The following is a 13457-nucleotide window of genomic DNA, read 5'->3' on the forward strand; positions in this document are numbered from 1 at the left end:
TAGCACCTGTTACCGCTTATGGCCCTCGATTGGGGCTAAGGAGCCCAGGTCCCCGTCTTCCCATTGATCTCTCTGGCCGGCGGAGGGGCGCGGGTCGAGTACTTCCGCTTCGGCGGAGGCACTTTGCATGCAGGAGGCCCACAAAAGGCCACAAAAGGCGCAACGTGTGGCACATACTAATGGTTGCCACTTACCAATTGGAGTACTATGGGGATCGTATAAAATATTTCTTAATAAAATAATGGTTGCTCAAGTGTTAGAACTTTATAGGTGGAACAAACACTACTCATTCTTTGTTCTTAGGATAATATACTCACCGCGTCAATAAATACCACTAAATCTTAACCACTCTCCATACTTAGGTTCCAAAATAATTCAAATTTCGGCTAAAATATTCACTTCAAGCATTTCCACTGTGCGGTGGTTAAGTGTGGACAACTGACGACCTGGGCGGTGGATTGGCACGCGCCGCGGTTTCCGTGGGCTTCGGTTTCGGTCTTGGTCTTCGAAGTTGACTTGGTCTTCAGCCGGAAGCCGTTAGTTGTTGTTTGGGCCATGTGGGCTTTTATGGCCGAGTGTTGACGGCGGAGACAGAAATCAAAGACTACAGCCATCCCACTCACTGTGGCCCGGTCAAAGTTGAGTGGGTCACTAAACTCGGATATCGACGGTGTTTGCGAATGGAACCGCAATTAGCGTTGATTATGGCCAGCAGAGTTGATTGACATTTTGTGGGCCAGTCCCGGTCCCGGTCATGTGTGTGTTTGTCCGTCCACCCGTGTTCGTCCCGGCCAGCCGCTTCATTATTAACCGCACCCACGCAAACTCATGTGAATATTGATCCTGGTCGCAGCACGGGTCCGCTCCGCTGTCCTGCCATACCGACGATTATTAATAATGGTCACGCGCGCGGAAAACTTTGCATTGCAATTTCTCGGTAGTCAGTTGCCATCGCGTCGTCCCTACAAACGGCTGTGTCCTGGAGGACTAGGCTACCTACGGAAAATCCAATCCTGCGAAAATCAATACTAATGAGCCATTAAACGTGGCCTCAGCTGCAGTCGGCCGTAGTCTAATGAGCTGAGCGGCGGCGGAAATTGAATGTTGGCTCTAACCAAGCGGCTGCAGCAGGAAATCACATCGGCATCGCTCTTAGCCATCTCTCCGCCGAACGGAAACGGTAAAGGCGAAGGTATCGGTAGCAGGAGCACTAAAACGGAAGTCTTAGGCGTAATGCCTTGCGCCTGAGTGGATGCGTAGCATGGGCTGCTCCAGTTCCAAGACCTCCGCCACCGTAGAAGACACCAAATCATCGAAGCCCTGCTCAGCCAAGTCCAGTACGACGAGAATGGCCACCAAGAAGGAGTACCGTAGGTCGAGACTTATAGCCTATTAACGGGAATCTTATCAGGAACCTCGTTTCAGCTGCCTCTGAGGCCTTCACCATTCCTTTGGAGAGCGATGACAGTCCGGAGATGCCGCTAAACGAGACGGTTCGCCAGCCACCGAAGAGGATTCAGCAGCTGATGCAGGAGGCGGCCAGCTCGGAGCCACTCACCTTGGAGGAGCTGGAGGAGAAGCAGCTAAAGGCCGAGCAGAGGCGCCAGGAGCTCATGCAGCAGAAACTGGAGATCATACACAAGAATGCCCAGATGCTCATGAAGCCTCATGAGGATACCGCTGGCGAAGGCGAAGGCACAGGCGACCGGAACGAAGTCGAGGAGGAACATCCCGAAAAGGTCTAGCTATGAACTTCTTTTTCATTCACATTTTTATTGTTAGCTTTAAATTATATATGTATTACTATATATCGTAGTATATTTCCAAACAATTAGATTGTATGCAATTAAATCTGCTCTCATCGTCAAAATGCTGTCCATCTGTTCTTGGTTGTAATCCTACATGTCGAACCTCTCTCTTGGTAGTCAAAACGTGATCTATTTGTAATCGAGTGTTAAATATGTACGTCTAAAGGCTAAATGTAGGTATTTCGGATTGGTTTGCTCGACTCGCGTTGGCTGGGGTCGGATATATATTGTTTGCAGTACTATATGCTTCATCAGGATGTGTGTGCGTGGTTGTAAATCATGTCTCTTGGGTTGGTTTGGTTGCTTGTTTACGCTTGTTCTTGTTCTTGTTGCTCGGTATCGTTACTTCATATTAAACGCCGTATTCATATATATGTACTTGTATATATCGTATCGTATCGTTAGGTATAAATATGCATACTGTGTCACAGACACTACAAATGTCGCTTTGATTCCGGCTTGATTCGCACCAGGCCCCGCGTCACTCGGATTAACTGGGGCCAACAATTTGTTAATATTTCAATTAGTTACCTACACACTCATTAAAAATGTTCGCTCCCCGATCGCATCGAATATATCGTAGTACCTGGATGTCGTTTGCTTACACTGTATGTATTTTACTCTCTCATATGCCTTGAATGTGAATATGCTTGCGGTTCACTATTAGTTAGTTACTGGAAATTGGTGCACTTCGAAGAAGCAATTGGTTAATAGCTATGAGTTGTGGTTCGATTCGGGATGCTGCCCAAAGAGATGGTCCGCCAGTCGACGGATTGGCCACTTTCAGCACAACCTATTGTTAGGGTTACTAATACTATCCGTCTAGTGTCCGGGTCCGCACGCGCACGCCCACGCTCATGCTCCTGATCCTTGATCCTTGATCCTTGATTCCCGCCCCTCGTCCGTGTCTGTGGCCTGATCCTCCTCAACTGGGCCATCTCTTCGACACACGTGCCCCAAACATATTGCTTGCGTTACTGTTACTCTGTTACTCTTGGGTTAAGAGGCTAAGATCGTCCCGGTTGCGGGGACACTCGCCACGTCAGTTACAAAAGGTTTGTTCTTAGTTGTCGAACCATGGTGGGTTGCGTTCTTAATACATACAAATAATCGTTATTTTATACATACATATTCCGATATATTAGCAGGTATGTGTCTACAAATTGATTTGCACGGTTGACGCTGTTTGGCCTTCTATCTTGGTTTCTACACACATGTACAAAAAAACAGATTTAACTATTGGAAACGAGCAGTACAATCACAATATTCCCCCTACGATTAATACATGTCATATCCCATCATGTCCCCCCGCCCACACAACGAAAATCGTAACGAGAACAAAACGATTCCATTGGTTGGCCAAGATGCAACCGCCATTCGTTGCCCGCGGAACTTAATCCTCCTACTTTGAACTTGTATTAAAGCTTTTTTGGTTTATGCCTCTCCGCCTCTCGCCAACAACTTAAGCTAACTCATTTGCCATGTGTATAATAATAAATATATATCTTATATGTGTGTATGTATGAATTGCAAATCGTAATCCATTATATTTGTATTAAATTCTTCTTGCATCGAGCATGTGCCTACCTAACAGTACGTAAACGCCTAACAAAATGGAATCATCCTCCTCCTGGGGGACCGTGATCATCCTGATAACTCTGATTTGACCAGGTGCTGCGGAGGGTTGCCGGGGGAACTAGTCTAAAGATACCTTAATGAGATCTTTGGCTTACTTGGAAGCAGTTGGTCGAACTTCGTGGGTCTAACTTGGCTGGGGAGAGGTAAGTAGGTGGAAGTTCCTGCCTAACTAGATCCTCAATCAATAGAGAACTCATTTCTGATCTTTGTGCGAAATATCCCATCTGAAACTGTCTTAAGACTTATCTTCACACCGCGAAACCTCAGTTCTGGCAATAATTATGTATGGCAACCCTCCGGGAAGGGTGATGCGTGTATATAGTCGGGGGCTAGACATCAAAAAATCAGTACTGCTTGTCAATGGGTAATCCTAAGCCTAGTTTTGGTTTTACTGCCCCCAAAATTCTAGCGCACAACACTTATTGCAACTACTAGTAGTTAACCGGCCAGATGATGGGTGATTAAGTATTAATTATCTAATTGTAGACGCCGCGCACCATCCCCTCGCGGTTCCGGGTGTGCCACTTGCAGGTGAGGATCCGGACGTAGGTCCTCCGGAAGGTGGCGTTGCACAGGGCGTAGCACATGGGGTTGATCGTCGAGTTGATGTAGCACAGGGCGTAGAAGAAGTCCCACAGCTCCGTGGGAATGCAGTCGGAGCAGGTGGTCAGCGGCTTGATAAGCACCAGGATGTTGTACGGAGTCCACGTGATGATGAAGCTCAGCAGGATAGCCGACAGCGTCTTGGCCGCCTTCGACTCCTGCCGCTTCTCCTGCGATTTCTTCTTCTTCTTGGCCGCATTGCGGGCGTTCATGAGGGCGTGGGCCCCGCCCACTCCGACGCCCGCTGCCCCGCCCCCAGCCTTGCCCAGCTGCTTGGGTATGACCTTGGCGTTGAGTAGCCTGGCATCGTGCTGGGCATGGGACATCCTCCGTCCGAGTGGCAGGCTGAACTCAGAGTCTCGCGAGGGCAAAGGTCGTCGAGTGGCTGCGGCGCTTGCCAAAGGAGCTGCCGCGGCCGTCGTCGTGGGCCCGTCCTCGTGTATCATCTTGATGGAGGGCGCACAGTCGCCTTGCATGCTCAAGGCTGCGGAGGCAGCTGCCCCGGCACCAGCGCCACCCCCTCCTCCGTTGGCCGCATTGCTGGATGCGCCGTCGGAAGGCAGGCGGATGAGTATCGTGTACACGGAGTCCTGGCTCACCGACCGTGAGTTAATGCGATTGATAACGGGCAGAGTGCGCGAGTCGCGGTGCGTCGCATTTCCGGTTGTACCCAGTCCGATTCCACTTCCGTTTCCGGCCCCATTCCCGTTCACTGCGCCGTTCCCGTTGTGGCTGGTGTTGTTGTTGTTGTTGATGGCGCCATTGCCATTGCCACTGGGATTCACATTCGCCGTAGTGCTCGCCGCAACCGCACTCATTTCCTGCAGCTGCGAGATGGAGGCCAGCGGTGGGCGTGGCAGCGGCGTGGGCGAGACATCTGACAGGAGAATGCTGGGCGGACGCACGCCGCTAACGCTGCCGCCCATCGAGTAGTTGTCCCGCATCACGTTCATCGAGGTGCATCTGCGATGTGGAGAAAGAGAGAAGACAGGATGTGGCATCGGTTTAGCATTTGAACAAACACACATTAGAGCGGACCACTCCAACGACACTGACAGGCAACTAGAACAAGAACAACAGCTCGGGGCCAACTCTGGATGCAACTGTGCACCTGCTCAACCAAATGTGGCACACTCGGACACACAGGACACAGAAACACATCATGCATGTGGGCAGTGCATTTGGAATGGAAACAAGTGGCCGGAAATCGCAGCTTAAATCGATTACCCAGCCGATTGCCAATGGCACACATAAATTGAAACAAGTCCAGCGGTCAAAGAGATACGTATCTTTAAAATGCAATTCTGGCACTCGTTTCAATTATAGCCATCGAGTATCCTACACATTTTTGGGCTGGCCTGAATGGCGACACATCGCGGATTCATCCAAAAGCTCATTTTCCCCAACTGATTTCTATGTTTTTTCAGATTCCACATGGATTTGCCAATTTAGCAAATTATCTAGCTGTTTATACTTGCTAATTATTCCCCACTGATCTATGCCACCAATTTGCACGCAGTTGGTAAATTTATTTAAATCGTGAGAGTTTCAAATAAAATTTGGTCTGCATGCAGCAAATTGAACTAAAAGTTTCAGCAAACAAATGAAAAATCATATACAGACATCAAATATTAATCAAATAATAAACTAAATCCCAAATGTATTTAGAAAACTCCTAAAATTTAAATCTCATCGACTCGTGTTTCACTGCATATGAATACCAGAAATGGCTCATTGCTCGCAGAGCGATTTGTATTCTAAGCTTAAACTATCACTTGATCAAATCCAATTTCATGAATTAATTACAGCCATCGGAATCAACAAACTCCGGAGCACAATGTCCTGCTCCAACTACCTTGGACTGTAAGCCTCAATTAGTTTCCATCCCGATGTGTGCAGTGGTGCAAAGCCTTCCATCTACGTGGATTATTTTAGTGCTGGATGCTATGACTTTGATGGATTCGTGTGTGGAAGGAGGATTGGGAATGGTCGAGGGAGAGGGAAAGGGGCAAGGGATTGGTGCATCGTGGTGGCCAGTGGAGAATGGGCCCAAACTCATCCTCCTGGACACTTTTCACCACTGCCACTTTGCGTTTGTGTGCACAGGTATTGGACGGGAAATCGAATCGATATATGCATGTGTTTTGGGTGCAGGTTGTTTGTTTGCCTCTCGGAAAAGTGCTCTGGGTGCAATGGAAGTCGTACGAGTCGTACGCATATAACTTGGGGTGAGAGAGTGGGTGCGGTGTCGGCTTACTCGAAATATAGACGATTAAAGTTCAGAATTTTGATTGTTTTTACTACCTGGAGACGGAGCTTTGTAAAGGAGTTTCAATTGTTACTGGTGTTGCATACCCTAAATCAGAAGGCTCCTCCTGCTCGTAGGCGAAGTCGTCGGAGTCCTCGCGACCGGAGTGCCACCACGCAATGCACCACTCCTTGATGCTGCCGAAGCAGGTGTACGACTTTTTGATTGTATTCGTGCTTTTGATCTGTGGATAGTGGGAATTAGTAAGCAGGAACAGGGAAAAGGCGGTCAGAGTGTCCTACGCTTGACTTGCGCGAGTGCATCCCGTGGTAGCCGGAGTCGATGACCATGTTGGTCATGTAGACACTCTCCGCGTCCGCCGAACTCTCGGAGCGCGGACGTCGCCAGGTGTCATGGTCGTTGCCGCCCACCTGGGCGAAGGCCAGAAGGCCGCCAGAGGCGTGATTCACCACCGTGTTCTCGTCACTGCGAACATCACAAAATAAGATTATTTGTTTAAATGCTTAGTTATATATTTAGACCGACCAAAGGATTCTACTGTAATCATGCCGATTTCAATGTGACATAAAATCAAAGAAAGTGAATCAATGAGCTGTGAAATGAACTGTTTCTACATTTCAAATTTAAAATGATGCAGCTCATTGAGTCGCCAAATAAGCACAAGATATTTCAACGCAACGTCTAATCATTTAATATTACTTCAAGGTATAACTGAAAGTAAAGTAATTCTTCACGAAATCTTATCCCTCACCTGCTGTTTGATCTCTTGCTGGAGTCCTTCTTGCCCGCCTGCAGGTTGGGCAGGTCCTTCTGCCGCTTTTTCGTCTCGCGCCAGATGCGCCAGTAGAGGAAGCACATGATGGTGACCGGGAAGTAGAAGGCGGCCAGTGCCGTGCCGAAGGTGATGTACTGGTTGGTCTCGATGAACTGGATGTAGCACTCGTCCTTGGGCACCGTCCGCTTGCCCTCGATGTAGGGCCAGCTGTAGATCCAGGGCGGCCAGAGGAGCAGGCTGATGCCCCAGGCGGCGCCAATCATCACCGCCGCCCGGTTGGTGGTCCTTTTGGCGCGGTACGTCAGGGGTCGAGTGACACTAAAGTATCGATCGAAGCTGATGATCAGCAGGTTCAGCACCGATGCATTCGACGCCAGGTAGTCCAGGGCCAGCCAGGTGTCGCAGACGATGGGACCCAAGGGCCAGTAGCCCAGGATTGTGGTCACCGCAAAGAGCGGCATCGATATCGCGCCGATGGCGAAGTCCGCTATGGCCAGCGAGAAGAGGAAGTAGTTGCTGATCGTCTGCAGCTGCTTGTCGATCTTGAAGGATATCATCACCATGACATTGCCCGCCACCGTCACCGTGCTCAAAATCGCCGCCACGAAGCCCATGACCACCATGGAGGCTAGTGAGTACCGCGGTCCCTTCGTCTCGAAGCCCATGGTGCCGTTCGTCTGGTTTCCGTACATTCCCGAATAGGGATCGTATAGCCCGCTCGCCGCCGTGGACGTCAGGTTCTCGAACAGGGCGGTCAGGAGGGTGGTGCCCGGGTATCCTGGCGAATACCCTGCAGGACTCGCCGTCGTCGTCGTCGTGCTGGTCGTCGTGGTGGTGGTGGTCGTTGTGCTCGTGGTTACGGTCTTAAACAGCGGCTCTAGTATGCTGGGCGGTCCATGGGCGGCCAATGCCAGACTCATGACCGGCTCCATGGCGGATACGTGATTTTATCTACTTTGCAGCTGTAAGGATTACGATGCTCGCTGTCGCTTGCTTTCTCTCTCTCGCTCTCTCTGTGTTTGGCTTGCCTCTTAGTTGAGCCTCATCCGCTGCTTTTCCTTTTCGCTGCACCCACGCAAGGCGTTGGCCATTTTCCCCAGACCCTAAGGGAAAGAAAAACATGGAAGTTAGGTGGGATAAAAAGCACCCTAAAGTAATTATTCTGAACTTATTTTTTATAACTCATGTACATTGATAACACACATCACTTCGAACATTATCTTTTCAGAGCAGCATTCTAAGTACACATTACCAACTCGAGCATCTGAATTGAAACTCCTTTACCGCCTTATAGTTAACCTTCCGAAGATCTCGTAACTTGATAAATTTACAGCCCTTCGAACGACCGTAATAAATTTCACATAGATGCTAAAGGATAAGCTGCCAAGTGGCGCCGCAGAAATTTATTAAATTAACCAGCAAGATGTGTAAATGTCAGAAGATGTCGGTGGGCGTTGTGCGCGAAAGGAATAACTTGCGGTTGGAATAATTACGGCGATGAAGATTCCTTGCGAGATGCGAGTATCTCGCATCCGGATGCGGCGATAATTATGATAGGCCAACTTGGGCGGCTAAGCACCGTAAAGTACTTGAGCTTAGCGGCTATAATCGACTTGAGGCCTTCGGGCTCGAAGAGTAATTGCATGTTGGGCTGGGAAGTGCATATAGTCACACGATTTCGAACGCCCAAGCCAGCGGATGGCCAAGAGCCATGGAAAAGAACGGCGAGATTTATGAGAAACTGTCCCAGCAATGGCCTTTGATATATCTCATCTTGGCAAGGAATCCTGGGAAAGGAAGCAAAATAACATATTTACAATGCCAGGGGCCGACTGACTGGCTTTGTGCTTTCTGCAAAATGACATTTTCTGTGTGATTTGTTTTAATGGAAATGAAAACGTAGATGTAAATGTAAATGAAAATGAAAATGAAAACGGCTTGAATGCGTTTCCTTGGCAGGCCTCAGCCAGCCCCTGTCGCCCATTTGCAGCCGTTCAGCCATTTCAGCCATTCCAGCCACACCCACAACATTTGTTGTTCGTTTATTACTGTTGCCAACAATGGCAGTGGCAAAAACGACAGAAATAACAACAGGCGTGCAACAGTCGAGGAGGAACTTGGCTCGAACAAGGAGCATCGAGCTGCGAGTTGCTAGCTGCGAGCCCCGACACTTTGGCACGGAAATGTTCCAGGCGGCTTCCTCTGACACTTTTCAAAACTATTGATGTTGTCATTGGCCATATGCCTATAGATATCTGGAGGAGGCAGTGGGGCGCTTGTTCATTTGGCAGCCATTGTGCGCGGCGACTTTGATTTGGAAAGTTTTTCACCAGCTCGCAATGAAAAGCCGCCACGTTACGCATACGCCATGGCTGCCACCTGATTGATAGGCCACGATACGTGGCGGAATGAACAGGCCACAATGAGCTGTCCGTGATTGATTCGCATTCAATGGATGCGAAGTTATTGTGCGCCGCGCCATTGTCGCTGGTCAGGCGGGTTTCATACAAATCATGCCACAAAAGGGTCAAATTCCAGAAAACTAATTTACGTATCTTTTTGCAGAAAACCTATTTAATATTTGATTTCAGGGCTGTTATCAACGCGCAATCACTTCTGTAATCTTAACTGCTATAGGCTTGTAGTTAAACGTTATCTACGTAAAATAACACACATCACCCAATCGAAGCGACTTGTTTCAGATGTTGCAGTCCCTGAACTGGAATAGCACATCTTGTGGAGTAGATTACTTTTCCTGGAAATATTTCCTATTCTCACTGGCTTGTCCTGTGAAAGTCGTAAACTTGCAACCAAATGGATTCTCCGTACAGCAAATGGCCTGAATAGACATACAATTTTCCAACTAAACCAATTAACTTGTAATTGCCTGTTGTTAAAAGCCTTGAATTACAAGAAAACAAGCCGAATGGCTGATTAATTGGCCTCTAAAAATACTGTTGCCTACTTTAGATAACTACATGCATGCATATATGCGAGCGAATGTCCTGCCGAATGCAAATTGCATCAATTAACAAACCAATTGAACCATCACGCTTGCTACTCCAAATCCTAACTGAAATGTGCACATTGACGGATCAATTGACCTTTGTGGGGCTCAATAAATGCGTAATTTCCAGCGACTGTGCTCTGCTCTTGTTTGGGGCTATTTATGGCTATAACTCCAAAGGATGCCCAATTAAATGCAGCGTTAAACAATAAATCAATCAAAATCCGTCTGTTTATCTCATTGAAAACACGCACACACGTATAAATCAATTGCAAAACAAGCCAACAAACTGGTGAGATGGGCCAAACCAATGGGGCGCCATAAATTGAGCCGACGTATCGTACTGACAACAACAACCCCAACCTCAAGCTCAACCTCAACCTCAGCAACAAATGGAGAGGGCAGAACATTTCCAATAAGTGAAAAAACAAATCGCTCGTGTGACTCGCTACTTCTCGGTTATCCCCGTGGTGGGGGCCTTCTCTTCAGAGACCCAAGTAGTTGGAGCGCTATTTCTCGGCTACGTGATTTTGACTTGGCCACGTCAGATTACGGACTTGTGGGGCAGAGCTACACCGATAAAAACTGATACGACATTATGCTCACTTCCAAGAAATTCCGGATTAGAAGGAAGTGATTCCGCATTCAGAGAATGTTGGAGGGAATTCTCAATTTGTAACAATTTCAATGTAAACTACACATTTTTCAATGATGACTTGGGAAAGCAAAGTGGCGCCCAAATTTGGGTTAGTGAATGTAGTTATTGGTAATCAGCTGCCATTGCCGGCTGTCCGCCTATGTTACATTCAAATTTATCAGGCGACCGCTCCTCCGGCAAGTAATCGAATTGAGCTCCTTGTTGCCGTGCCTCGCTTTTTGGCTGCCATAAAAAAGGATTTATGGATTTATTATCAAATGCGTCGGGCGCACAAGTAACACAAGTAACCATATACCACACACACACACATCCCCATGGCTGAGCAACCTGCGACCCGCGAGGATTTGTTTTGCCATTTATTAGGCTATTTTTATGACACTGCCACGAGCTGGTGGAACGATGGGGTAAGCACAGTGAGCACACGAAGCAGCCGCTAATCAAATCACACTTCACTTTTCAGCCATGGGAACTAGGTGGAGCCTTGTAGGCCGCTACTGTGGAACAGGCCTATGGCCAAATGCAGTTTTGGCACTTGTAAATCTCGATGTTTATCGCACCCGTATAAATTATAACGCCAGTCGATTATAACTTTCTCCTTATCAGGTGCTTACAGGCAATCAGGTGACACAGTTCTTATGTGTAAGCTCCTGGCAACCGCTGATTTAATGAAGAGTGAAGCATTGACTAACGACTTTCATTTGCTAATGGCAGGGAAAGGCAGAGAATCCCGTATTTAATCAATCAGTGATTTCAGTAACTCGTTTGTCTCACCACCAGCTTTTTCGGGTCCTTTAAACGTGTTTGCCCAAAAGTATGTAACAGTAAATTTTAAATAAGGAAGTGCGATGGATTTTAACACTGCCAACAATTGAAATGACTTTCTTTCTTTCTTTCTGTCTTTTTCGCTTCGTGCGCGCAAATTATCTTCCCCTATTGCCAAGCTTCACTGTCCTCAAAGTGTATATTTTTGATCAGCTCATCAACAGTCGGCTTTATTTTGCATTGGTTATTCTCGTTCTGGTCCGCTTTTTATGCGGGCTCTGTCAACGCTCACACACACTTGCTCACGCCTATTTAAGCACACCCACTCGCCCGCCCACACATACACACATACGCACTCACACATACGCACTCACACACCCGCATGCACGCACTTTGGGAGAGCAGAGGCAGCGGATGGAAAGGATGGGCAGGCCAACTAGCTTGCACACTTTCGTGCCCCTGTCTTTCACTGCGCCCATTTCTCCTTTCTTTTCTGCTGGCTTATGTTAATTTCGCGCGAGTTTAATTGCTTGCCACATGGCTGCTGATGCCGAGCGGATGCCGTTAGCTGTTGACTGCTTTCTGTTGCCCGTTCCGTGCTGCCTTCTTTTCAGCGTTTCCTTGGACCGAAATGCGAGCTGCTTTGCCTGGCTTGTTTGCGGAAATTAAATTGCTGGACTGGCTTTCACCTTATGCTCCGGCTGTCCGCTAAGCATATTGCCAGGCGAAATGTGCACACACTTAGAGAAAAACAGTTTGTCTTGGCGGAAAATTGCAGTTCTCTCTCTCTCACAGTATTTCACTCCCACTCTATAGATTAGTAATAACCTCTATATAACAGTTGCTTCAATAAATTTTTAAATTAGCTAAGTGAATTTGTATTCTTTGTATACTTGAAGAATTGCACGCTTTTGCCAGGAAATACAACGTTTTCCAGCGTTTCTCGCTGTGTAGACTCGGGTGAGGTTGTGCGAACTGCTGGGTTGTAGGTCGAGGGGGTGGTGGCGCTACAGGGCGCAGGGAGAGGGGGTGGCTGAGCCGCGCCCCACCGACCTACTCGCACAAAGTTTAATCAAAACGAGAGCACTGGAAACGGAGAAAGCAGCGCTGCCGACGCCGCAGTCGACGGCGACGCCAACGCACACACAGACACACACTGGGGAACTGAACTCTCACTTACTTGCTAGCGCTCGTTCTCGCTCCCTCTCTCGCTTTCGTCGCTCTCTTGTGGCGCTCGCGTGCCCTCTTGCTCTAGCCTATTGCTTATTTGGGAAGGTTCCGTTGTAACGGTGACATCGCTGTTGTTGCTGCTGCTGTTGTTACTGGCTTTGTTTTTGTTTTTGTTTTTGGGCTTAGAGATGCTGCCGCTGCTGGCGTCGCTGCCTTGGCGTTGGTGTTGGTGTTGCTTTTGCTTTTGCTGCTTCTGTTGATTTTGGCCATTTGCCGCTCCCAAAAGTATGCTTTGTAATTTTTTGTATTGTGCGCGCACATCTTCGCCTCTGCTTTCTAGTATCGTATCCTGCCGCTCCTGGCTGCCCCGCCCCCAGCGCCTCCGCCTCCTGCTCTTTGGATCCTGCTCAATTCATTTCGCCTTTCGCCAATTTTATTATACACAATGCGAACTGCGACGCCGACGTCGGCGACTTTGCGTGCTTAAAGTTAGCACATTTAACATTGCAACTGGGCTTGTTTTACTCGCTATACGGACACAGCACAACTCGAATGACTTGTTTTAACTAAGGTACTTAATTATTGCTCGATGTAAAAATTCCCTTGAAACCGCTGACAGCTCTTGCACGCGTTTGTTTTTCACTCGGTTATTATTGCTACTTCTCACCGCGAAACTAGAGAGGCTGTAGCGCACGTTGCCAAATCTCATCCGGGACTGAAGCTGAAAATTCTGGCCAAGGTATATAACGGTACAGAGCCGAGGAGCG

The 13457-nt window shown here is 48.1% G+C and overlaps 2 protein-coding genes across 3 annotated transcripts; one reads left to right on the plus strand and one right to left on the minus strand.

Annotated features, from left to right (window-relative positions):
- The first annotated feature begins 935 nt into the window (after positions 1-935).
- Positions 936-1870, plus strand: LOC6736047. The gene is made up of 2 exons (XM_002082912.4): positions 936-1370; positions 1426-1870. The coding sequence occupies exons 1-2, from the start codon at positions 1253-1255 to the stop codon at positions 1743-1745; spliced, it is 438 nt and encodes a 145-aa protein (XP_002082948.2). The 5' UTR covers positions 936-1252; the 3' UTR covers positions 1746-1870.
- Positions 1754-13432, minus strand: LOC6736048 (muscarinic acetylcholine receptor DM1). 2 transcript variants are annotated; one of them, XM_039292098.2, is made up of 5 exons: positions 12701-13432; positions 7070-8196; positions 6600-6783; positions 6405-6541; positions 1754-5012 (listed from the first exon to the last, which is right to left on the minus strand). In XM_039292098.2, the coding sequence occupies exons 2-5, from the start codon at positions 8023-8025 to the stop codon at positions 3923-3925; spliced, it is 2367 nt and encodes a 788-aa protein (XP_039148032.1). In that variant the 5' UTR covers positions 8026-8196; positions 12701-13432; the 3' UTR covers positions 1754-3922. The 2 variants fall into 2 exon arrangements, with proteins under 2 accessions (XP_039148032.1, XP_039148031.1); XM_039292097.2 differs by having other exon boundaries at positions 6354-6541.
- Positions 13433-13457: the final 25 nt, after the last annotated feature.

Source organism: Drosophila simulans, chromosome 2R (genome assembly GCF_016746395.2).
Source record: "Drosophila simulans strain w501 chromosome 2R, Prin_Dsim_3.1, whole genome shotgun sequence".
Lineage (NCBI taxonomy): Eukaryota > Metazoa > Arthropoda > Insecta > Diptera > Drosophilidae > Drosophila > Drosophila simulans.